The sequence below is a fragment of the Lepidochelys olivacea genome (genome assembly GCF_965140295.1).
Source record: "Lepidochelys olivacea isolate rLepOli2 genome assembly, chromosome: 17".
Lineage (NCBI taxonomy): Eukaryota > Metazoa > Chordata > Testudines > Cheloniidae > Lepidochelys > Lepidochelys olivacea.
The window spans coordinates 18,770,368-18,797,785 of NC_140427.1; the positions used below are offsets into that span (position 1 = coordinate 18,770,368).

At 40.0% G+C, this 27,418-nt stretch overlaps 1 protein-coding gene across 3 annotated transcripts in view; it reads left to right on the forward strand.

The window, feature by feature from the left end:
- CUX1 (cut like homeobox 1) overlaps positions 1–27,418 on the forward strand; it is a 406,407-nt gene that overhangs the window by 244,011 nt on the left and 134,978 nt on the right. For all 3 annotated transcript variants that reach the window (XM_084651152.1, XM_084651150.1, XM_084651151.1), the window contains exon 9: positions 16,006–16,054. In XM_084651152.1, coding sequence (XP_084507278.1) covers positions 16,006–16,054 — 49 coding nt within the window. The remainder of the gene's footprint in view (positions 1–16,005; positions 16,055–27,418) is intronic.

Sequence of the window (27,418 nt, forward strand, 5' to 3'; positions counted from 1 at the left end):
AACAGTACAACAAAAAACAAAAATCAAGTGTTCAGTCTTGGTTTGTGCTTTTGCTGTGCCCATCTCTTAGCTGGGAGGGCACCCAACCATGTTTCTCTGAGACCAGTGCCAATACTATTTTGGTAGTCAGCCACCAGGAAGCACTTGCTTGAGCATCCATTATCCTTCCAGCAGAAAACAAGTATTTTACCTCTACAACGCAAAGTCACCGCCAAAGCCAAGAGTGTTGGAAGTATTCTCCAAATGCAGCTCTCCCACTCGACTGTTTTACGTTGCTGCTGAGCTTATATTTGCCTTTTTTATGGTTTTCCATTTTTTTTATATTTGTTGTTTATTATGTGCTTTTATTTATTCGATATAATTTTTTTTAGAAAAACAGATGAGTTGCATTGCTGTATGGGTACTATCACTGAACAGTGACAAGCATATAACAATGGGGGGGAAATGTACGGGTGTGTCTTAGTCGGGAGAAAAAAGTATAAGAGTCAGTATAACACATTGGTCAGTAAAAATCCAAACCCATCTCTTCCCTTCCCTTTCTTAGTCACCATGATTTCTGAGTACCTGTTAGTGAGTCTGTCTGAAAAGGTATATAAGCAACATGGTTGAGAAAAAGTATCCAAATTGCAAACTGCTGGTCATTTTTATCTTGTTCCATGCAAATAAGTCATTCAGGCAGTATACCCTATATTCTACAGTACCCTACAGTACGAATTACCCAGAGTGAGGCTGGGTGGGCTAAGGCACATGACTGCCAGAATAAGCCTGACAACAATTTGGAGAGCAAGTCTTTTCAGAGAATTTTGGTAAAAGTGGGGCCTTTTTTCATTAATTTTTATGGTTACTCTAATATGTGCTTAAGCCACTGGAAAAGTAGCATTCATCACAAGGAGTGACACATGTATATAAGATTGTTTTTTGGTATTGGTACACTGGGCACCCATTATCAAACTTGCACAGAGGTGAATGATTAAATCTGTTTCACTGATTATGGTTTGATCTTAGGGGAAGAAAAACATATTTTGTCATTTTTTTTTAAAGAACAAGGATGCAGAATAAAGAATATGGAGATTTAATGAAGTTACAAGGAGCTTGATTTTCAGAAATACTGAGCTCCCACAACTCCGTTGCCGCTAATGGGAGATGTCAGTGCTCAGTACCACTGAAAATCCGTTTCTAAAGGTAGATTTTTTTAATCCACTCTGTTGCTATAGTAAAAAATCATGTGTAGTTTGTTTTTTCTACAGTTATTTTTATATTAAAAAAAACAAAATGTACAGAAATATCAGACACGGACATTCATTTAATTAAGGCTATGTCTATACTTCAAACGCTGCAACAGTGCAACTGTGCTCCTGTAGTGCTTCAGTGTAGACACTGACTACAGCAACAGAAGGGCTTTCCCATCACTGTAGGTAATCCACCTCCCAAGAGGCAGTAGCTAGGTTGATGGAAGGATTCTGTCATCCTAGTGCCATCTACACCAGGAGTCAGGTTGTCTTACCTATGTTGCTTGGGTGGGATTTTCACACACCTGAGATCTAGCTAAGCCAATATAACTTTTCAGAGTAGACTAGTCCTGAGGAGGAAAGAGAATTCATACTGAGATTATAATATTTGAGAATATTGACGTTCTTCTGCCGAACGTACCTTAGGCCCTGATTCTGCGGATTTATATATGTGTTTAGCTTTATGTCCTCAAGGAGTCCCAATGACTTTAATGTGATTATTAACAGTGTGCGAAGTTAAGTATGTGAATAAGATCACAGCCTTAATTTGTAACAACTGTTGCTTATCAACTAAGTATCAAAGATTTTATCACTGTTACTTCTTGTCCTTTACGTGTTCTTGGTGTTACAGTAAAATGAGTGGTATTTAACATTTCCAATTAAAGTCACTTATTTTGGATAACTGATCTATTATGACTCAATAAAAATAAGTAAAATTATTCTAAGCACTATGTTTCCCCAAACCATATCCTCCATTTTTTTCTAAGTTTGAAGAAACAGTGATAAAATAACTTGCTCAAATTACAAATCAATTAAGGGTTGCCACATCAATGGATATTTTTATGCTTTGTATATTTTTAAAGCAAAAGTAAACATGCCATTTCAGCTGTTCTAGGTCTCACTTCAGGCAATGTGTTGGAATTCCACAGAAGAGCAATTTTACATTTGTCCATTCATAGCACAAAATGAACACATTTATTCTTACACTTATGGATGATAAAATTATTACCTCTATGCAAAATACCTCTATATCCAGCCTTTGGTATCAGCAAATAAGTTACTGTTTAAATAGGATTCACTATGTTCTGCCAAAAATTTTCTAACCCCATACATGATCAGAACATCCTGGGGGAAATCCTGGCCCCATTAGAGGCAATGGGAGTTTAATAATTTGTCACTGTATATTAAAGACATAACAATCAATCCAGCAAGGTACTTGGATCCGTTTGACCCTGAGCCAGCAAAATGTTTGCTCGGTCAAGTCTATATTGACCAAGCAAAAGACAATTTTTGTAAATTTTTCAAAAGTGATGTAAATTCTAAGCAGGAAGTTATAGTAAATGAATTGACATCTAGAGCAACTGACAATAAATAAAATCAATTTACAGAAATGTAATCATTACAATAAGATTGCTAATTCCTGGGAATATAGCTACTTTATTTTTAAAATATGATTCATGTTTTTAGTCAAATAATACTGTCTAACATAACTGTATTTTGAAAGAGCAGCCTTTCCACCTGGATATTTTTTTACCTACTATTGTTACAAGGAATAATTAAGATTACTGTAACTGAAATATTAGAGAAAGTAATTTTTCTTAATTCTTTCAATTTGTGTATTTTGTGCATTTGACAACATTTTTGGATAGTTAGTCACTCTCCTCTCTTCTGTAGCCAGTCAGTTTCTTGTCTTGTTTGTACAGATTTTTCTTACTGGAACCTGGGGATGAAAAACAGTTAGAAATTGGGAATTGATAGGTGTAGAACCCGAAACTGTTTTATCTCATGTTTTGAACTGGAAAAGATTTTAAGAAGAGTGTTGTTTTTAACTTGTGCAAAGTTAAACTTTTAACAGTGCAAAGTCCTACAGACTGGATAAGTTTTTAAACCTTGCCTTCAATACTTGTAAACTGCCTTATCTGTAAATATTTACTAGTTACTAAATTTGATTAATCCTTTTTTGGGTATTTTTTATTGAAATGAATTTTAAATAGTTTTTTTTCAAAGGAATCTCTTAACTCCAAAGGTTTCTTCTATGAGTTTTATTGGCATTTCTATTTCACTGTACTTTTTAACCAAAATACATATTTATTATAAAAAAACAAAATCAAACAGGCAGTCAGGAAATGTGATGTCCCAAAATAAATTGGTTTATGTCACCTTATGTAAGAAGGTGTTATGAATGTAATAAAGCTAAAGTTATCTTGGACAATTACTTGGTAAATCACCTTAGTCAATACAATATGGTATCAGTGTAACCAGATATGTCATCCTACTGGAAGACTGTATCCTATATTTACAAGATAGATGATCTCAATCTGATAAACCCTTTCTATCTCTATGATCCTGAAGCAAGATCCCTATCAGTGGTGGGAATTTGCTTATAGTATTGTATATGAAATTTATCAACTAGTGCTATCTAGAAACCCAGTACTGCAATTAAAAAGAAATCTTGTTTTCTACAAAGAGAGCAGTTTCTCCGCTCCCTGACTCATGGGGAAAGATATGCTTTTTGGCTGGCACTCTGGCTGGTCATAGCATTCTGTTCTGCAAGAAACTCGTCAGTGGCTGTACAGCTAGGATAATCATAAGCTAATCTATTGTGTATATGTACATACAGAACATATATATCCCGTTAATGGGGTGTGAGGGAGTGAATAGCTCAGGTTACCAAGGATGAATGGAAACTTCTTGTAAAGGAGTAAGTAATGTGTTTCAAAGCAGAGGTGAGATGATGAGTATACTGACAAGGGGAGGAGTTAATATAGGAGATATTGAAGTACTTAAATCAGATGAGGGGGAAGCAACCAGAGAATAAAAAGGTGGTCAGTTGCTGATGCTTGTATGCTTAGGACGCAATGACAGCACTTTCAGATATAACTATAGAATGGACCCAAAAGAATCAAACGGAATAAAATTTCATTGGCTATAATATTTAATACTGGTGCCATGTTAATGTGTTTAACAAGACTGATGATTTCCCACATCTTACCAGCAGACTATAACCCTGTTTTTTATAATTGCTATCTACATTATGTGTTGTAGGATGGTTAGATAAACAGGAAGACCACTGAGGCGATGGAAAACAAAACAAAAATAATCAAACATGTTTATCACTGGAACAATAAATTGGCTCCAATGGCAGACACCAAATGAATTATGCAATATATAACTTAATTTTCTGGGGCACAGATGTTTCATTTTTCCTGTATGAAGATGACTGAGCCTTGAATGACAGTTGCAGGCAGTCTTTGATTTCTCTGTGGCTCACATGCTTGAGTATGACTTGCATTTTAGTAGCTTTTTACATGCTGTTGCTTTATTGCACATAGAAAATTGACACTATATTGGGCTGCTCATGGCCAAGCCAAGAGTAATTCTATAATTTTGATATGCTTTGTGTTTAAATGAGGGAGAAGGAAAGTTGCCGGTATTTAAATTCTGCAGCATTATTAAATTAGCGAAAGATGATGTAAGAAACCCTCTCAATTTATAGTTGGAAACAGTAGATTTATTGTCTGAGATCTGTTTTAATGATTAATGCTATACAGCTTTAATGTGATGGTTATGTAAATGAGGGGTGAATTGTGGTGCATTGCTGAGCAGTCATTTAACACTTCAGTTCTTTGAACATTTGTCCATGCAGATCCCAGTGTGTGTGAGAGAACCTGGAGTCTTTTAACCATCATTGTCTGGTGGGGCTGTGCATGTACCCTGTACATCCTTGCATCCCTTACAGCTAGGGTATAAAAGGCAGAACAGCCCCGCTGCCACTCCTTTCCTTCTCACTGCCATGGGACTGCTCCTGGGCGGGAGTAAGCGTGAGATTTCTGAGACACATTTCCACTCTGCTGCTAAAATAACCTGGTTTGTCTCCCCCACAACCCTCCTTTAGTTCCTTAATTCCAAGGGTTCTAATGAAGGCATTCCAGGACAAGACTCAGGTGATATTGATAGCTGCAGCCTGGGCATGTCAGTTCTGGTATTCCTATCTAATGCATCAGTTGATCAGTCCCCCTCTTCCTCTTTTTGAACCTACTGGACATCATCTGACAGAGCCAAGGCCTGATGCTGCCCCCAGACTCAGTCCATGCATTTAACAGCATAGACTCTTGCTGACTTTATTTTATGAATAGATCCCATTCATCATCTCTGCAAGAGGTCTTCCCTTTGTAGTCTATTCAGAATCATGTTCAACTCTTGGCTTCTTCTGTTTTGGGCTACCTATTGTCATTAGAATGTGTGGCTTTTGGTTAGCTTGGTTGGAGTCCATTTAGCCCCTGTATCAGCATACTATCCACCTGTTGACGATCATCCAATTTTTTCCCCATCCCACTGTTTCTAAATTTTCTAAAAACATGATTAATGTGTTTCTACCAATGAGGGAGCCATTCCCTATCTGGGACTTGAATGGGATACTTGCCGTTTTGAAAGAGTCTCCTTCTCAGCCTATGTATCCCCCTCCTGATAAAATGGTCATCTGAGTCCCCATCCTCTTGGCTTGTAGAGGGGACAAAAATCAAGCTTTAATGGTTGAACAGCCGAATACAATATTTCACAAGGACCAGGTAACTCTCACAGCTCATCTGAAATTTCTACCAAAAATTGCTTGATTTTCCTATAAACCAATTTATTCACCTACTGGTATTTTTTCCTAAATACTCATTACGCTGTTGAAGAATCCATGCTCTACACACTAGATATTCTTAGGGCTATGTCTTTTTTCCTTTTACCTTTCCAGGACAAAGCCTTTCTGCAATCATCTCAGCTTTTCATGGTCTTTTATAAATCTAAGTCTGTTACCTTAAAAAGTGTGTCCAAATGGGTTATAAACTGCATTAAAATGTCCTGCTCTTTGAATAAACTATCCATTCCCTCTCAGGTTAGTTCACATTCAATGTGAATAACTTGTTTAAGAGAGTCCCTATTCTTGAAATCTGTAGAACAACTACCAGGAGTTCAGACCATTGGCTCAGCTTTTAGATCAGATGCACAACTTAGCAGGGCTGTTCTACAGTCATTTAGATAGGGACTCCAGTCACCCATGTCCTTGTGGGATAACTTCTAGCTACTCTCAGTGGGCAAATGCTTAGAGAGGTTACTTACTTTACAGTAACTGGGGTTATTCAAGATGCTTTTGTCCCTATGGCTCTCTCAACTCGTCCTCCTTCCCAGTGTTATGGAGTCCTTACCTGGATTTGTTAGTGAAGAAGTTGAGGCAATTGGGGGCTGCTCTACCTTTTATACCCTCACTTTACGGGCTCAAGAGTTGTCAGACATATAGATGAACATCATTTATTGGAGAAAAGTCAACATGGTTTTTGTAAAGGGAAATCATGCCTCAGGAATCTACTAGAATTCTTTAAGGGGGTCAACAAGCATGTGGAGAAGGGGGATCCAGTGGATATACTGTACCTTAGGGGCAAGGAGAGCATGCTGGGAAGGGCAGACCTGGGGGAGCTGCAGCCTTCATGGGACCCTCCAGGAGCCCTCTCCAGCCCTAGCTACCAGCTGCCAAGGACAGGGACTAGCTCCTCTTTCAGCAGCTGATGTAGCTGCTCCAGCACAAACTCCAAGTCTGGTCCAGCAGTTAGGACGGGGTGGCCTGGGGCCAGTTACAGCTGGTCCATCTGCGCTGCCAGCGGAGGTGCAAATCTCTGCTCAAGGAGGAGGAGGCACACCCATGTGAGTTCGCGTACTAAAAGTAGAGTGTAGCGGGAGGGGCTGGCTGCCCGAGTACGAGCCCATCTGAGACACTGGGTATGCAGCTGCTCCAAGATCAGCCGCACCCTGAGGTGCGTTCATCAAAGCTGCTGTAGGGTTCTGCTGGCAGACCTGCAGTCTACAGACTCCGCAAGGCTCTGGGCTCCATCTTGACTGCCATGGGGCAGAAAACCTTGGACAAGATCCGTCACTAAAAGCCTCTTAAGCAAAATAAGCTGTCATGGGATGAGAGGGAGGGTCCTCTCATGGATTGATAACGGTTAAAAGATAGGAAACACAGGGTAGGAATAAATGGTCCATTTTCAGAATGGAGAAAAATAAATAGTGGGAGAATAACATGAGGGGGAAAGGAGTCCAGGAGAGCTGGCTGTATTTTAAAGAATCCTTATTAAGGTTACAGGAACAAACCATCCCGATGTGTAGGAAATAGTAAATATGGCAGGCGACCAGCTTCGCTTAACAGTGAAATCCTTGCTGATCTTAAACACAAAAAAGAAGCTTACAAGAAATGGAAGATTGGACAAATGACCAGGGAAGAGTATAAAAATATTGCTCGGGCATGCAGGAGTGAAATCAGGAAGGCCAAATCACACCTGGAGGTGCAGCTAGCAAGAGATGTTAAGAGTAACAAGAAGGGTTTCTTCAGCTATGTTAGCAACAAGAAGAAAGTCAAGGAAAGTGTGGGCCCCTTACTGAATGAGGGAGGCAACCTAGTGACAGAGGATGTGGAAAAAGCTAATGTACTCAATGCTTTTTTTGCCTCTATCTTCACGAACAAGGTCAGCTCCCAGACTGCTGCACTGGGCAGCACAGCATGGGGAGGAGGTGACCAGCCCTCTGTGGAGAAAGAAGTGTTTTGGGACTATTTAGTAAAGCTAGACGAGCACAAGTCCATGGGGCCGGATGCGCTGCATCTGAGAGTGCTAAAGGAGTTGGCGGATGTGACTGCAGAGCCATTGACCATTATCTTTGAAAACTCATGGCGATCGGGGGAAGTCCCGGACGACTGGAAAAAGGCTAATGTAGTGCCCATCTTTAAAAAAGGGAAGCAGGAGGCTCCTGGGAACTACAGGCCAGTCAGCCTCACCTCAGTCCCTGGAAAAATCATGGAGCAGGTCCTCAAGGAATCAATTCTGAAGCACTTAGAGGAGAGGAAAGTGATCAGGAACAGTCAGCATGGATTCACCAAGGGCAAGTCATGCCTGACTAATCTAATTGGCTTCTATGACGAGATAACTGGCTCTGTGGATGAGGGGAAAGCAGTGGACGTGTTGTTCCTTGACTTTAGCAAAGCTTTTGATACGGTCTCCCACAGTATTCTTGCCAGCAAGTTAAAGAAATATGGACTATAAGGTGGGTAGAAAGTTGGCTAGATTGTTGGGTTCAATGGGTAGTGATCAATGGCTCCATGTCTAGTTGGCAGCCGGTATCAAGTGGAGTGCTGCAAGGGTGGATTCTGGGGCCTGTTTTGTTCAATATCTTCATAAATGATCTGGAGGATGGTGTGGATTGCTCGGCAGCAGTTCTGCAGAAAAGGACCTAGGGGTTACAGTGAACGAGAAGCTGGATAAGAGTCAACAGTATACCCTTGTTGCCAAGAAGGACAATGGCATTTTGGGATGTATAAGTAGGGGCTTTGCCAGCAGATCGAGGGATGTGATCGTTCCCCTCTATTTGACAATGGTGAGGCCTTATCTGGAGTACTGTGTCCAGTTTTGGGCCCCACACTAGAAAAAGGATGTGGAAAAATTGGAAAGAGTCCAGCGGAGGGTAACAAAAATGATTAGGGGACTGGAACACATGACTTATGAGGAGAGGCTGAGGGAACTGGGATTGTTTAGTTTGCGGAAGAGACGGTTGAGGGGGGATTTGATAGGTGCTTTCAACTACCTAAAAGGGGGTTCCAAAGAAGATGGATTTCAACTGTTCTCAGTGGTAGCAGATGACAGAACAAGGAGTAATGGTCTCAAGTTACAATGGGGGAGGTTTAGGTTGGATATTAGGAAAAACTTTTTCACTAGGAAGGTGGTGAAACACTGGAATGTGTTACCTAGGGAGGTGGTGGAATCTTCTTCCTTAGAAGTTTTTAAGGTCAGGCTTGACAAAGCCGTGGCTGGGATGATTTAGTTGGGGATTGGTCCAGCTTTGAGCAGGGGGTTGGACTAGATGACCACCTCAGGTCCTTTCCAACACTGATATTCTGTGATTCTGTGGTGTCCCCAAGGTGTCTGTACTGGGACCAGTCTTATTCAACATATTCATAAATGATCTGGAAAAAAGGGGTAAACAGTGAGATGGCAAAAATTTGCAGATGATAGAAAACTACTCAAGATAGTTAAGTCCCAAGCATACAGTGAAGAGCTACAGAAGGATCTCACAAAACTGGGTGACTGGGCAACAAATTGTCAGATGAAATTAAATGTTGATAAATGCAAAGTAATGGACACTAGAAAACATAATCCTAACTATACATATAAAATGATGGGATCTAAATTAGCTGTTACCACTCCAGAAAGAGATCTTCGAGTCATGGATAATTCTCTGAAAACAGGTTTCAGAGTAACAGCCGTGTTAGTCTGTATTCGCAAAAAGAAAAGGAGTACTTGTGGCACCTTAGAGACTAACCAATTTATTTGAGCATAAGCTTTCGTGAGCTACAGCTCACTTCATCGGATGCATACCGTGGAAACTGCAGCAGACTTTATATATACACAGAGAATATGAAACAATACCTCCTCCCACCCCATTGTCCTGCTGGTAATAGCTTATCTAAAGTGATCATCAGGTGGGCCATTTCCAGCACAAATCCAGGTTTTCTCACCCTCCACCCCCGCACACACAAATTCACTCTCCTGCTGGTGATAGCCCATCCAAAGTCACAACTCTTTACACAATGTGCATGACAATCAAGTTGGGCTATTTCCTGCTCAAATCCAGGTTTTCTCACATCCCCCCCACCCCCATACACACACAAACTCACTCTCCTGCTGGTAATAGCTCATCCAAACTGACCACTCTCCAAGTTTAAATCCAAGTTAAACCAGAACATCTGGGGGGGGGGGGGGAGGAAAAAACAAGAGGACACAGGCTACCTTGCATAATGACTTAGCCACTCCCAGTCTCTATTTAAGCCTAAATTAATAGTATCCAATTTGCAAATGAATTCCAATTCAGCAGTTTCTCGCTGGAGTCTGGATTTGAAGTTTTTTTGTTTTAAGATAGCGACCTTCATGTCTGTGATTGCGTGACCAGAGAGATTGAAGTGTTCTCCGACTGGTTTATGAATGTTATAATTCTTGACATCTGATTTGTGTCCATTTATTCTTTTACGTAGAGACTGTCCAGTTTGACCGATGTACATGGCAGAGGGGCATTCCTGGCACATGATGGCATATATCACATTGGTGGATGTGCAGGTGAACGAGCCTCTGATAGTGTGGCTGATGTTATTAGGCCCTGTGATGGTGTCCCCTGAATAGATATGTGGACACAGTTGGCAACGGGCTTTGTTGCAAGGATAAGTTCCTGGGTTAGTGGTTCTGTTGTGTGGTATGTGGTTGTTGGTGAGTATTTGCTTCAGGTTGCGGGGCTGTCTGTAGGCAAGGACTGGCCTGTCTCCCAAGATTTGTGAGAGTGCTGGGTCATCCTTTAGGATAGGTTGTAGATCCTTAATAATGCGTTGGAGGGGTTTTAGTTGGGGGCTGAAGGTGACGGCTAGTGGCGTTCTGTTATTTTCTTTGTTAGGCCTGTCCTGTAGTAGGTAACTTCTGGGAACTCTTCTGGCTCTATCAATCTGTTTCTTTACTTCTGCAGGTGGGTATTGTAGTTGTAAGAAAGCTTGACAGAGATCTTGTAGGTGTTTGTCTCTGTCTGAGGGGTTGGAGCAAATGCGGTTGTATCGCAGAGCTTGGCTGTAGACGATGGATCGTGTGGTGTGGTCAGGGTGAAAGCTGGAGGCATGCAGGTAGGAATAGCGGTCAGTAGGTTTCCGGTATAGGGTGGTGTTTATGTGACCATTGTTTATTAGCACTGTAGTGTCCAGGAAGTGGACAGCAGGATTGTCTGGCTATGTAGACTCCCTCCTCAGGCCCTACGCTACCAGCACTCCCAGCTACCTTCGAGACACCACTGACTTCCTGAGGAAACTTCAATCCATCGGTGATCTTCCTGATAACACCATCCTGGCCACTATGGATGTAGAAGCCCTCTACACCAACATTCCACACAAAGATGGACTACAAGCCGTCAAGAACACTATCCCCGATAATGTCACGGCTAACCTGGTGGCTGAACTTTGTGACTTTGTCCTTACACATAACTATTTCACATTTGGGGACAATGTATACCTTCAGATCAGCGGCACTGCTATGGGTACCCGCATGGCCCCACAGTATGCCAACATTTTTATGGCTGATTTAGAACAACGCTTCCTCAGCTCTCGTCCCCTAAAGCCCCTACTCTACTTGCGCTATATTGATGACATCTTCATCATCTGGACCCATGGAAAAGAAGCCCTTGAGGAATTCCACCATGATTTCAACAATTTCCATCCCACCACCAACCTCAGCCTGGTCCAGTCCACACAAGAGATCCACTTCCTGGACACTACAGTGCTAATAAACAATGGTCACATAAACACCACCCTATACCGGAAACCTACTGACCGCTATTCCTACCTGCATGCCTCCAGCTTTCACCCTGACCACACCACACGATCCATCGTCTACAGCCAAGCTCTGCGAGTGGTCAGTTTGGATGAGCTATTACCAGCAGGAGAGTGAGTTTGTGTGTGTATGGGGGTGGGGGGGATGTGAGAAAACCTGGATTTGTGCAGGAAATAGCCCAACTTGATTGTCATGCACATTGTGTAAAGAGTTGTCACTTTGGATGGGCTATCACCAGCAGGAGAGTGAATTTGTGGGGGGGGGTGGAGGGTGAGAAAACCTGGATTTGTGCTGGAAATGGCCCACCTGATGATCACTTTAGATAAGCTATTACCAGCAGGACAGTGGGGTGGGAGGAGGTATTGTTTCATATTCTCTGTGTATATATAAAGTCTGCTGCGGTTTCCACGGTATGCATCCGATGAAGTGAGATGTAGCTCACGAAAGCTTATGCTCAAATAAATTGGTTAGTCTCTAAGGTGCCACAAGTACTCCTTTTATTTCTCTGAAAACATTCTCTCAATGTGCAGCAGCAGTCAAAAAAATGAACAGAATGTTGGGAATCATCAAGAAAGGGATAGATAAGACAGAAAATATCATACTGTCTCTATATAAACCCATAGTAGGCTCACACCTTGAATACTGCATGCAGATGTGGTCGCCCCATCTCAAAAAAGATATATAGGAATTGGAAAGGGTTCAAAAAAGGGCAACAAAAATGATTAGGGGTATGGAATGTCTTCTGTATGAAGAGAGATTAATAAGACTGGGACTTTTTCAGCTTGGAAAAGAGGTGACTAAGGGGGAATATGATAGAGGTGTATAAAGCAGTAATCCCTGCCTTTTTATGTCAATATTAAATTGACATAAAAGATTGATTAGATTGGTTGTATTCTGATCCACATTTTCATTTTCAGTGCGCTCTAGATTTAGGGACAGTAGAAGGGTGAGTGAGGCAGTTGTTTATCCCAGGATCACACATGAGTTGGATGTTTCTTCTAAAATGGTCAGCAGTGAAATAACTAATAATGTTGATGTTAAATAGTTTTTCTTTTACAGAGTTCACAGCCCATTGAGATAAATAGGGTAGTTCACACCTCTCTTAGAGCTGTTTGAAGCCATCTGCAGATCCAGGATTATGATCAATTCATAGTTTTTATGGTTATTTAAACTTGATCATATTCTTTTAAGTTTATCAGATTTTAAGTTAAAACCGATAGGACCCGATTCTGCCCCCATTAGGTTGGTTGAGTAGTACGGTGCTTGTTGAACAGTTCTACTGAAATAAATGGAACTGTTGAAAGAGTTTACTCAAAGTGAGCAAACGTGGCAGAAACTAGCCCATACAGAGAGTGCACTGGAATGACCTTTGTGATTCTGATTCAATGAGCTATTTTCTAGACCAAAATGGAATTATCCACTGCCTTGAAGGCTGAGCATTACATAGTGTCTTGTAAGTAATAAATAAATGAAAGCTTGTTTTTATAAGCTCATAAAAAGGTGAGAGAGCTTGAATTTTTTTTATATTAAATACTGTTGCTGAGCAAACAATGTACATAGCTATTAGAGACTTTCAGAAATAAGTGATTTTACACTGTCGGAATGCCAGCTATTGATGTGGTAGTTGAGCTTTTAAAATGAAAAGAATGAATCCTTTTGAAGGTTTTTCTGAATGCTGTTGACACTTGCTCTTGGAAATGCTTGGAAAGAGCATACAGTAATTTAATTCATTACTGTCCTTAAAGATAATATTTGTGGTTACAGCACTGCCTCACTGGGTGTTCAGATTGCTACACTAGAGATGTTTATTTTGAAGTTGTTGGGAAGTTTGCATCTTTTTATTAGATTTATACAGAAGTATTAGAGGTAGAAAAGCAAGATAGGACAAATATCTGTGTGAAAGAAGTACATCTCAAAATTAGTCAAGTGGTATATAGCTGAATATACCAATAAAGGTGCCCTTAGATACAGGTGGACACTTCCCACTGTAATCAGTGAGATTACAGAACTTGAATCGCTATTTTTAGAGTCCTGCGGCCTTGTTTAGCCTCTTGTACGTGACTGTCCCCAACAGTGCTATGTTAGGTCTCTTAAATTCTGTCCCAAATATGCTATTGCTTTAAAATACTGGGATTTATACTTCTTTGTAATTAGATACAGTGATTGTCCTAAAAAAGTTCAAGCACCTTGTCTTCACCTGTCAGGCACTGCATTCAGCTCCAGCTTACATCTCTGTTTTCCCTTCTTTCTACTTCCGCTCCCTTTTCTTGTCCCAAGCGTGTCTCCTGCCTCCCTGTTTTGTATCCCCCTCTCACAATGTTCCTTGTGTTTGGAATATTCTCCCTGTTCCCATGTACCAGACAACCTTTCCCTCCTCCTTAAAATACATTTCTTCAAAAAAGTCTTTAAGAAATGACCGGTGCTGGACTTTTACGCCACCTCCAACTCATACCGGCATTTCATGCTCTGTATGTGTCTGAACTGTTACGTCTGTCTATATTAGAGTGTAAACTTGCAGGCAGAGACTGTCTTCTACTTATGTTTGGAGCCAGAAATCTTGTTGGCTTGCAATGAATGACAATTATAATAATAAAAATCTCTTTTATTACACTGAAGTTTTCTTTTAAGAGCCAAAAAGATTTTTTTTTCTCAAGTGAGATAAAACAACAGTTTCTTCAGTGCTTTAACTTGACCTCTTCCACCTGATACATCACTGGAGATGTCTGATTTGATCATTTGAATGTTCTGGTACTTATCTTGTTAAGAGACACTGTTTTCCATATGAAAATCCCTTTCTAAAAATAGTTTCATTTTAATGTAGGTTTAGCAGTGGGAACAGACTTTTCAGGCTTGATGCTAAAAAAAGATTTCTGTTTCAAAACTGGCATAAAGGATAAAAGTAATCACAAGCTCATATAACGTCTCCAAGTTCATCATGTCATTGGTACCTAAACACTTGGAACTATGTTTGTGCCAAGAGAAAATATATAGTCTAGTAAATAATGCATATTAGTAATTCAGAACATCTTGCACATGTCTTCTTCCCAGTATAACAGTTCATCAGCTCATGCCAAAAGAGAAAAGATTGCACCACAAAACACATGTTGGTCTGTTTTCTATATTATCCAAAGGAGACCTCAAAAGGCAATTCTTGGCGCTCCTGTGAATATTAGAAGGAAGGGATACAGTTTAAAACAATTGCATTATTGCAACCCCTCTCCTAGCACAGACCCAAGCAAATAAATGGGCCTTACTGCATGCCCTCAGGAAAACAAATGGCGACTGTTTTGCACCAGCAGAAGGAGGAAATCCCAGAGTCTAAAAGCCTTCACTGATGATATCCTGTTACCAGGACACCTCCCCCCACCCCCACCTCCCCAAAAAGATGTTTGCATAAAATAGAGACCGCTTTTATCCTCATCCTGTAGGGCTCTGATCCTAAAACTGCATCCAAGTGGACAGAGTCCCATGGAAATCAGTGGGGTTCCATGCAGGGGCAAGAGTTTGCATGTGTAAAGCTAGTTGTCTAAGATAGCCAGCACCCAGTACATGTATATGAATTGTTTGATTGGACTGCTTTTCCTTAACTACTACTATTTCTGTAACCCTTTAACAGACTTACCAATTTTTGTAAAATGTATTACGGGCCTCACTCTAAACTAACAATACTGTCTGATACTTCAAATCTATATTTAATTTTTTTTAAACTTCCTGGTGTCTCATTTCTTGAAAATTTTGAATGAAATTTTAAAAAGAGGAAAATTGCTATAAATGTTAAAATATGGTCAAAAACATAAAATTAGGAAATTCAGATGTAAATTTGAAACTTTTCTATTTACTTCCTTCACTTTGCCCAGCTATTGCAGCACTTCCAGGACAGAATGTAAAATGGCCAGATGTTTGGAGAATGCTATTATATTTATACACCCCAGCAGAACTGAAGCACCTTCAACCTTAATCTTTTTTCAGTATTTTTAATTTTTTCATGATTCAGAGGCCAAAAATCTCACCTTTTGAGTAATCTGTGCTAAGTACTGTAAAATTGTTTTGTTTTACTTCTTAAAGTTTGCAAGCCAAGTATTTTTAGATAAAATGTATAATGGTAGTGATCCTAAAGCAGCAAATTGATAACATAATTCTTTTTCACGATCTTACATGCACAGTGGGTAAGAGGGAAGTACATACCTGTATGCACAAGTGAGATCCAAAATAGAACTAATAGGTCAAAAGTTTGGTCTTTCAGACTTAACTGTAGCCTTTTTAAATATTATTTCAATCTGGTATTTTTCTATATGAATGTTAAAAATTGCACAATAGACTGAAAACACACAGCCTAGAGGCTCTTCTTCACCATATAGTAACAGTGCTTATGCTCTTTCTTTTTCCAGGGCTGATGAAATTGAGATGATCATGACGGACCTTGAACGAGCAAATCAGGTAGGATTTTAAAACAAGTTTTACTCATAAAATTTTAAAAACTTCCATTGATTTTGATATTTATCTTGTGGAATGTTCCTTTCTCTGGTGGTCTCGTGTCCTATCCATGTTTAGCAGTCCAAGCTTATTACTTTGTATGGCTGTGCGAGCCGCAAATATAGTGAGGGAAACTCTGTAATGGCTCTATTTCTGCTATATAGATATATATCTATATCTATATATCCGTTACCATATATATTACTATCCATTTATATATATATATACACAGAGAGAGAGAGAGAGAGTGTAATGGATAGTAATATATATGGTAATGGATGCTATTTATAAGCAAATTTACTTTTTTAGCTTTTTAAGCCCATTTTGTTTTTTAAATGCCTCAGTGTTTGCCACAGCACAGGACGTGCCCATAGATGGTGACTAGCTTAATCCAAGATGTACCTCTGTTGTTTTTCCAGTAGTGGTGTAGCTGTGTTGGTCCCAGGATATTCAAGAGACAAAGTGGGGAAGATAATCTCTTTTAGTTGTACCAACTTCCGTTGTTTTTCTCACTGACAGAAGTTGGTCCAATAAAAGATATTACCTCATCCACCTTATCTCTCTATTGTTCTAGTTGACTACTTGGGGAATTCAAGCAGTTTATTCACAGCAATGAATCTGTAATACACCATATTAGGCAAATCAGCTCCTGTTAAAAAATAATGAGCAACAACTGATCACCACACTCCAAACCTGATCAAATAGATGAAAGCCAATAGATAAACTCTCAGGCTTAAATTTTCAAAAAGTGACTAGTGATTTTGTGTGCCTCAGTGTTTGGGTGCTCAGCATGAGAGACATTAAAATGGGAATGTTTATTAGAAACTGCTAAACACTTGCCCTTTGAAAATCCAGTTCCTTTAAGTCTCCCTCAGTCGGGGCCAGGGCCAGATTGGGGGTGTGGAGCAGAGCTGCGGGGGAGGGGGAGGGGCAGAGCTGTTGGCGGGGGGGCAGCTGCTTAGGTGATGCTCCCTCCCTGCCCCCCATTGGGGCTGGACCAGGCCCTCCCCCGATACCACCCTCCCCCCAGAATGTTTCTGTGTACCCCTCTAGGGGGACACTCGTCACAGTTTGAGTGACCGCTGCTGTATACAAAGAATGTATTTATATTTGAATTGTCCAAACTGAAATGTAGTTCAGAAAATGTATTCAAAGAACAGCAAAGTCTTGGTATTAAAAACATCATTAACAGACTTTTTCCCCTTAAAATAGTAAATATATTTTCATTTGCAAACACGTATTTTTTATGTTTGAAAATTGTTTCCTTTTTCTCTTAGCTGTCAAATCCTGAATTCAGAACCCTGTACTTTTCTTGCTTTATTTAATGACATACCTACAACTTTTACAGCCAAGTGAGAAATGTTGTTACCTTCTCTGTTGCAACTGATGATGTATTTCACTTTGTAGAAGTAACATAGATCCATGATCTCAGGTGTTGGAAGGGAATCTGCTCTTCATTTAACCTTTAGGATATTCAAAGAGTACATTCTCATTTGCTTAGGGCCAGGTTCACCCCTCCCACTGAAAAAAGTGCTCTGAAAACTCAGCAAGTTAAAACTTCTAGAGTTTTTGAAGCAGAATATAGTGTTGCCTTCTGATCTCAAGAAGCCAGTTGTGCAGTTGCTCTGTGATTCTTTCACTTCCTCCAACTTCTCAGTCCCAATACACTTTCTCTTCAGCCCTCCGATCAGATGAAACTTCAATTCTATTCATGCGGTGGGCATTCTCAGGGGTAGGGGGAGTGTGCTATTGGTTGTGCTCCCAGTGCCCTCATCAACTCCCAGAAGGGATTGTAGACCCTTTATAAATGCATTACACTGAAGTTAGTGATTTGTGTTTGGAAAATTTGGGAAAAGAAAAACTACTGGTAAGGCAAGAGCAGACTTCATACATTGAGGTCAGAGGAGTATGTTATACTTTAAAAAGAGGGCAGTGACCATAGAATTAGGATGTCTCTTCACAGCATTATTAGCTCCAGGTATAATTCAAGTTTTACCCAACTCCTGTGCACACACAAAAATCTCTAAACTCGAGTTAAATAGTGCTTTAAGTTTGAGCATCAAGGTGTGAGTTGAATCTCAAGTGCTACTGATGCTGGAGCTAGTAATGGAGTGAGTTTCCAGCAGCTTGAGCTTCCAACAACTCGTCGGATGCTAATCCTCTCACTCTGTCCTGCTAATCAAATCATGTTATGTAGTTTGAATGTTTTATAGAGCAGACACTTTCACTGCACTCAAGCTAGGCTAACTGGAGTGGGGTAACTCAAGTGTACTAACTTACGTTGCCTGTTGCAGTGAAGACAAGCCTTTTGAGCCTTTTTGACTGGAATAGGGCTTGCCAAGGATATTGTATAGAGATAGGGTTCTACAGTTAGAGTATAAAGTTTTATAGGGGTAGTTTGATAAACAGTGAATGATACCACAGACCTGAAATGGAGGAACAATGCTGAAAAAGCCGAAAGATAGTGATAATGGAGAATGAAGCAAAGTATTAGAGTAGTGAGAGGGATAAACCAGTGTAAAAAAGACAAGATGGAGCAATAAGTAAAGTTGGCTGCTGTATCGAGGGTTCTGTTGGGGGGAACAACTTAATAGTTCATTAAAATGTAACTTTATTTTAACGCTTGGTTTAGAGTCAGATTTTGTGCAGGAAATGGCCCAACTTGATTATTATGCACATTGTGTAAAGAGTTGTCACTTTGGATGGGCTATCACCAGCAGGAGAGTGAATTTGTGTGGGGGGGGTGGAGGGTGAGAAAACCTGGATTTGTGCTGGAAATGGCCCACCTGATGATCACTTTAGATAAGCTATTACCAGCGGGACAGTGGGGTGGGAGGAGGTATTGTTTCATATTCTCTGTGTGTATATAAAGTCTGCTGCAGTTTCCACGGTATGCATCCGATGAAGTGAGCTGTAGCTCACGAAAGCTCATGCTCAAATAAATTGGTTAGTCTCTAAGGTGCCACAAGTACTCCTTTTCTTTTTAAGAATTCTATTGAGACCTGCTGCATTTGCCTTTGTAGTAAAACGCTACCATTTCTGTTGCAGGATAACAAAAGAACTGTCAGCTGAGCATGTATCTCATTTTTTGCTTCTCTGTTAAACCTTAAGGCTCTATTTCTGAACACTTTAATTGGTGTCAATAGAGGAGCAGAATGGAAGTATATCTGAATACAGCAGAACTTTGCTGCTTTTCAGTTTGCTAATCCACAAACCCAGTGTTTCTCACCAAAAAAATCTAGATGTTTTACAGACATTTCCATAAGGATTTAATTAATAGAGCTGTAGTGAGGAATCTCATTTTATTGAGGTTTCATTTTACACCATCAGTGACTGCATATTTGCTGACATGCTGTGAAGTATGATAATTAATTAAAACAAATTGCCTTTACTTGGCAAATAAATGAATTTAGCATAGTTTGGGATTTGGGATATGAATTCTTATTGTTTGATTCACAGACTATGATGAATTTTTTTTCTATGAAATTTGTAAGGTTGTACTGTACTTTTCTGGATGTATAATAGTTAGTGTGTACACGCAACACAGGTGCATGTATGTTTTTTATAAATAAATATTTATTGTTGGCTCTGCTTGGTACATCAGCCAGCCAGTGGAAGGCCTCTCATCCTCTTTCTCCATCCCTCCATAAATGTATGTGGCAACAAGTCACAAATATTGGGTGATGACAAACTCTTGCAGATGAATTCTCCTTCTACTGCTGTTGTTTTCCCCAGCATCCTTGGGGTTGCCTGACAGTAGACCATGAGAATTGAGGCCTCTGTTGAAAACAATAATTCATTGTGGTGTAAGAGCAGAAATTCTCATGGAATGTTTAAGAAAAAGATGGTACTGGTATTGACTCCAAGCTGCTGCGGATGACCCTTGAGTTTATCCGCCTGTGGTTTCACATTACCAAAGTTTGCAGATCTATATGACCAAATATTGGGTATCCAAATTAAAAAAAAAACAAAATAAAAGTGTGTTGTGAACTGGTACAATTTAGCCTTCCTTGGTAAAGATGTTTGAAAGTGTGTTCCCCCTGTAGAAATGAGAAAGGGACACCTAAATTAAGGAAGTGCCAGTTGATTGGCATGGACATAATATCAGTGTAATGCCTTGAAGAATCAAACATGATTAAAAAAAAAAAAAAAAAAAGCTCAGATTGAGGAATGTCATGTTTACAGTGTTTCCTGTGAAGCAAGAGACAGGAGAATATAAGAGACTATTTCCCCTACAGAATGCATCCAGAAGACACCGGAAATATATAATTTAGATATTTTATTGTACAGTATGTTATGCTATGTTGTATCTTTGGAAGGTCAGCATGTTTTCATTGGCCTCCCTGTTTCTCCTCATGATGCTGATAGAGTTCCTGAATTTGTCCTTCACGCATTTGTGTGTTTTATAGGGTAGAAATAATTGCAGATTATAGAAAGTTCTGTCATAATGGAACAAGAAAAGAGAAAATGTTCTTTTCAGAGTGTCGGGTGAATTACATAGCAGTTTGTTAAAGGATTTAGACTGCATTAGTGCTATGCGTTCAATGAATTGTGGTGTTGGATTTTAAGATCAGTAGAGGAAGAATTAATGATTAAAAATGGTTGAAACAAAAGAATACTAAAACGTAAAAACCACTGTGTCTGCTATAGCAAGTATAAGCAAAAACAAAATTTTTCTTTTCCTAGAAGCATAAGGAAAATGAAATTATTTTGGCAGAAACAGTTTTCTGTTTTTTTAATTGAGTATAATCTCCTTCTAGCTCTAACAGATCATGCTGGAAAATTGTCTTGATTTATATTTCCAACTATCAGACCAATATATGGAGTGATATTTCTCCTTGTTCAGTTAACAACACTGACAACAGCATATATACAAAGGATGGATATCGGACAAAAAAAAATTTGTTCCACAACTGATGGTAGCAACCACAATGATGACAACGTGTTCCTGTTTTTATTCACCATGAAGATAGTATTGTTAACTCAGCACGATTCCTTCATCTGCACCAAGGCTGATGCAGCTAACATTAGAATATCTGGATTCTGTTTCTGACTCTTCAACTCACTATGGCTAGATCCGCAGCTAACGTAAATCATTTACACCAGGGTGCCCAACCTACAGCCCATCATGGCCCATCAGAGCATTTCATAAGGCCTGCGGCCTCCTTCAACACAGTATAGTAACGGCTAATTCATTAGTGTTTTATCATCGTGTTTACATAATTTTAGTTTACATGAGTGTGTAAATAGACAATACTACACATAGAAACAACCTATCTAAATACATACAAAACAAGCTGAACTTAAAAGGTAAATCAGTACAGGAGACTTTAAATCTTATTAAAATATGTAGAATGTGGCCCACACGAGATTGTGCCTAGGTTTATCTGGCCCTCCCATGTAATAAAGTTGGGTACCACTGGTTTACACCATCTGATGAGGTCTGGTGGTATTTGCACCAGTCATTTGATCCTGTGCCTCAATTTCACCATCTGTAAAAGAGAAATGATGAAAGTCACCTTTGTAAAGTGCAGCATGTAAATTGTAAAGAGAAGGGACATAATGCTGAAGACTAAATTCTGACTCTTAAAAACTTATAAAGTGTTAAATTATAGCTGTGAAACGTGGACGTTCAGACACTCAGGAATAAGAAATGACAGGGTTGTCTGTACTTATAGTTCTGCAGTGGAGAAGTCCTCCCATCGACATGGTGCTGTCTACACCAGGGATTAGGTCAGTATAACTACATTGCTAAGGGGTATAGAAAATCCTGAGCAACATAGTTCTGCCAACATAAATTTGTAGTGTAAACCAGGGCTACAGTATTTCAAATTATAATGTTATAGAAGAATTCTGAAAATATCTAACCAACAGAAAATTATTGGTCAGCAAACACTAGTCAGAGATCTTATGAAAAGAAAGATTGGATTTTCAGGGCACATTTTAAGGCGCTCAGTGGGCAGTGCATGTTTTCATTCACTGCAAAGGAAAATTACTGACAGAAGAACACAAGGCAGAGAAAGATGATATTGGATGGACAGTGTGGTATCCTGGGTGGATCAAAAAGACTATTTATCCACAACGGGATTAGCAGAAGATTGTAGAGAATGCGCTACCATAGATGCAAACCTCCAGTAACAGAGAATCCACAGAAGAAGAAAAGTGTGTGTTGAGATTGTTGTATGGAAAGTGCTATCTAATTGCAAAGTATGTTCATAGATGTCTAGGAGTCTCCTGTAAAAGCTCGGCTTCCAACTGGAAGCACATTTACCTGGCAGTGTTTCAGTGAGAAAAGGAAAATTGAATAGCCTGAAGACGAGACTGAAGACAACCCAAGCTCTTCTGTTTGATGTTGTTTATATAATTCTCCAATGCTGCAAAAATAGGTGCCAAAGCCCTGGAGAGTTTTTCATGTCACTGATTTTCTGATAACTCTCTCTCCTTTTCTGTGAAACTTGATGCAGACTAAGGCTTCAAAATGGTTGAAAAGTTAGGGGGGAAAATGAAGCATATTCCACTCATATGCCTTAGTCAACTAGATGCTCGAAAAGAACATGGCTGCTGTGGGATGGTCTACAAACAGAGGGCCCTATACTGCAGACCCTAGCAGGCCATAACTAGATCTATTAGTTTCAACAGAGCTACTCCTGGTAATATGCATTACACTTTAGTGTTTGTAGTAGTGTTTGCTACGTGTTGTATGTATATAAGAAAGGACAATTTAACTGATAGAACTCTGAGGGGAAACATCTTTAAATAAAGTATCCCATTTTTCCAATCATATCTCTGGTCTTTGATCAAATTAACATTCTACTCCATTCATGATCTTTATCCTGTCATGAAGCGCTACAAAAATAAGTTATACTAAGTACATTGCACACATTTTTTAAAAAATGAAATGCACATGGCAAATGATCATGACCTATTAATTGGCTTCACTACTAAGCAGTATGGTATTTACATATTATAGTAAAGGAAATGAGAGAATTCTGTGCTAAAATATTAGCTACATGGAACAGAGAAGATTCATGACTGAAGTATCCAAAAATACAGTTTCATTGGATGCATGGAGAATGAGGATGGTCTTTCTCAATGTTAGCAGTGTGACGGACTTCCACTGGTCATTTCTGATGGTGTGGGCAGTCTTTTATTTAAGATATTTATGAAAGAAGCCAGGCACTTTAGCACAAATAGGCACAGCTATCTATTACTATAGATTAAATTAGTATAGGCAGAGCTGTTAGTGATATCTATACTGACTTAACTGACACTTCTCATTAAAAGACGCCGTGTTTTGAACTTTGCCAAACACTTAACAGTTTGGACAGAAGTTTCCCAGGCTGGGTATTTGGCTCAGGCTGATTTTTTTCCCCTAACTTTCAGCAAAAACTGCACAGCCATTTCTGAGAATGAGATATGGGAAAATGTTTTTCCCATGTTAAAATTCTTGTAACTGTTTTGGTAAGAAGCTCTAGTGCCTCCATACTTCGGAGCTGGGACCTGAAACTTGGCAAAGGCAGGTGTCCTTTGTATCAAGGATGTGCAATCTGTTGTTCCTGTGGCAAAAAAATTTCCAAGTTTGGTCTGTTTAAGCCTCTGAGAAATCTCAGTTTGTACATCCTCAGTTGAGACTTGTTATAGTTTGGCAACTAAATTCTCTGATTCTGTCAATACTGAGTACTCTCCAACTTGGGGATGCAGGCTGAGCAGGACTTTCCTTGCAATTTCTGCTTCTGGTTGATATAGGCTGCTTTGGTGCTGGGCACCGGAACTGATAGCAGAGAGACTCTCCTTTGCTCTCGATGTTCCCCCTGCTGGCGTCGGGGAAGCATGGAGCAAACTGTGATTGGAGACTGGAAATGGAAGCTAGCAACGAAGGGAGGGAAAGACTGGGTTGGATGGACAAGGAAACAGGGACTGGGAGTCAAGGTGGGTAGAAGACTGGGACATATTCCCCTTTTCCACAGGACAAGTGCCTTATTCAGAGGACAGGATTGTGTTCTATGGAGAAATCAGGGTTGTGTAATGAAGGAGGCCATTGACTGCAGGACCCATGCTTCGTTTGTGGCAGAAGTTGGAAGGTTTATAGTGAATGAGGCAGGGGACTGCAGGAAGAGAAAGGTAGTTAAGACAGTTGAATGCTCCCCTAGAGAACTGGATTTTATCCAAACCTCTACCAGAGGAGAAGTGTGGTGGTGGGCAAATCATTTAAGCCAAACTTGTCATAGATGGCCACTAATTGTGTGTTCCTCATTTCCTGGTGTCCACCTTGAGACCCTCAAGTCTAATTTGCGGAAGTGTTGAGAACTCATCGCTGCAGCTGAAGTCAGTGGGAACTGTGCTATGAACCTACAATGTGCAATAGCAGGGGTGGCCAATGTACATTGCCAAAGAGCCACAGTAATACATCAGCAGCCCCATCAGCCCCTCCCCTTGCTCCCAGCGCCTCCTGCCCCCCGGCAGCCCCACTGATCAGTGCCTCCCTCTCCCTCCCTGCACCCCCCCCCCCGATCAGCTGTTTCGTGGCGTCCAGGAGTCTCGGGGGTGGTGGGGGAGGAGCGAGGGCACTGCAGGCTTAGGGGAGGGGGCAGGAAGGGGTGGAGTGGGGGCAGGGGCAGGGGTTGAGCAGTGAGCAGACCCTGGCATATTGGAAAGTTGGCACCTGTAGCTCCAGCCCTGGAATTGGTGCCTGTACAAGGAGCCGCATATTAACTTCTGAAAAGCTGCATGTGGCTCCGGAGCCACAGGTTGGCCACCCCTGTGCTATGGAATGTAAAGTAAACTGAAGAATCAGGTTCTAGTTGTCCAAAATTGAGCACCAAAAATTAGTGAATAATTTTTACTTTAATTTCTGTGTGCCTCAGTTGTCCATCTATAAAATTGGGATAATACCCATTCCTCTTTCAGGGGATGAGTGAAAATACATTACTTTTGTGAAGCATTCAGATATTATAGTGACAAAAGCCATAGAAAAACCTATGAGGAAATGAATAACTATTCAGAGCAGACTTTGAATACTGAGCAGTAAATAAGTAACAGGGCTAGTCATTGAACAACAAGGATAAAATAAAATATTGAATAATTGCTTAGTTGTTGAGCACCATGCCTTCTGTGCACTGATTCAGAGCCCTTTGGGGAGGGGGGGGGAAGCGCGTGATCATGCAACTGAAGATTGTATTATAATGCGTATGCACAAGGGGAGGTCAACTAAGATTGCACAGGAAGCCTTATTGTGGCATTTCCAACTTTTGAGTGTTTGATTTTGCAACCTTAACGTTCTTTTTCCACAGTTTTTTGTATGGTAAGTTTATTATTTATATTGCAGGAGCACCCAGAAGTTTACTAAGTGCTTTTCAAATGCTGAGGCATCCACAGTCATTACCCTGAAGAGCATATAGTCTTAAAAACAAAAAACATATTTTTCCATATTTTCCAATCAGAGTTGTCTGAAGTTTGTTGATTTCTTTCATAGCAATGCATAGTATGAAATCTTGTTTAATATTTATTATTCACAAGATTACAACAGATGTGCTAAATTGGCTAGGGAAACTATGTGGGAAGGAAGGGCAGCTGACAGCTTACAGTATATGCAGATGTAATATCTATTAGAAATATCCTCTGTGGTTTATTTGCATGCAGAGTGAATAGATTCTCAAAACAATGCTGTTATGAATGGAAGCCATCAGCAGAATTGCTTAAGGGTGCAAAACCCATTACTTATACAACACTAGATGTAGTAACAACACAGTGTAGTAACTTGTTCTGTTTTGCAGTAGCTATTTAGCAATTATTAGATAAATATTTTCTCTCAAAAACAATGGAGTCCAGTGGCACCTTAAAGACAAGCGGATTTATTTAGGCATAAGCTTTCATGAGTAAAAAATCCCACTTCTTCAGATGCATGGAGTGAAAATTACAGATACAGCCATAGATATATTGGCACATGAAGAGAAGGGAGTTACCTTACAAGTGGAGAACCAGTGTTGAGAAGGCCAGTTCAGTCAGGGTGGATGTGGGCCACCCCAATAATTGATGAGGAGGTGTCAATACCAAAAGAGGGAAACTTTTATTATTTATTTAATTTATTTTTATTTATTTATTCTTCTCTATGTAAAAATGGACACAAATCAGACATCAGGAATGGTAACATACAAAAGCCCGTAGGAGAACACTTCAATCTCCCTGGACATTCAATAACAGATTTAAAAGTAGACATCCTTCGACAAAAAAAAATTTCAAAAACAGACTTCAAAGAGAAACTGCAGAGCTACAATTTATTTGCAAACTTGACGCTATTAATTTGGGCTTGAATAGTGACTGGGAGTGGCTGGTTCTTTTGGTGGCTACAAAAGCAATTTTCCCTCTCTTGGTATTGACACCACCTCATCAATTATTGGGAGTGGCCCACATCCACCCTGACTGAATTGGCCTTGTCAACATTGATTCTCCACTTGTAAGGTAACTCCCTTCTCTTCATGTGCCAATATATCTATGGCTGTATCTGTAATTTTCACTCCATGCATCTGAAGAAGTGGGGTTTTTTACTCATGAAAGCTTATGCCTAAATAAATCTGCTTGTCTTTAAGGTGCCACTGGACTCCTCATTGTTTTTGTGGATACAGACTAACATGGCTACCCCTCTGATATTTTCTCACATTCATCTAATGTAAATGAGAGAAAATAAATTATCCCAATAAGACTTGCTAATCCAGTTTTCCCTCCCAACTTTATCCACCTATGGAAACCAGTTTAGTTTCCCTTTAGTGAGGAATAGTATTACCAGAAAAAGACTGCTTCAGGCATCTTTTCATGCATCACACATATGGTACGCTGATTAAGTGTCTCGTACTAGTTATTAGAACTTGTACAATTCCACATTTGTTCTCAGCAACTATTGTGAAACCTATGCAAAATCATCAAAATGTTGCAAGAAAGTATCACAAATTACATATTTAATTCCTGATAGTATGCTGAATGAGATCTGAATTAAAACACATTTGCTGCTCAGTGTCACTTATAATTTGAAAGTCAGACAATGATCAGACAAAAAATACAGGTGACACCAAGCAAATGGATATAGGCTTTGTTTTTGTTAGTTTGTGGACCTTGCAGGAAGGATTTATTGATGAGGGGAGGGAGTATGTTTCACAGAAATAGGAGGATCGTTCCAGGTGTAAAGGGATGTGTAGAAGAAAGCATGAAGGTGAGAGTGGGAGAAGAAAATAAAGGGAGCACATCATTGGCATAGTAAAGGGGACAAGTTGGATCACAAAGACAAGATTTGCAGTGTAGATAGGGGCAGCATTGCACAGTCTTTAGAGTGATTGT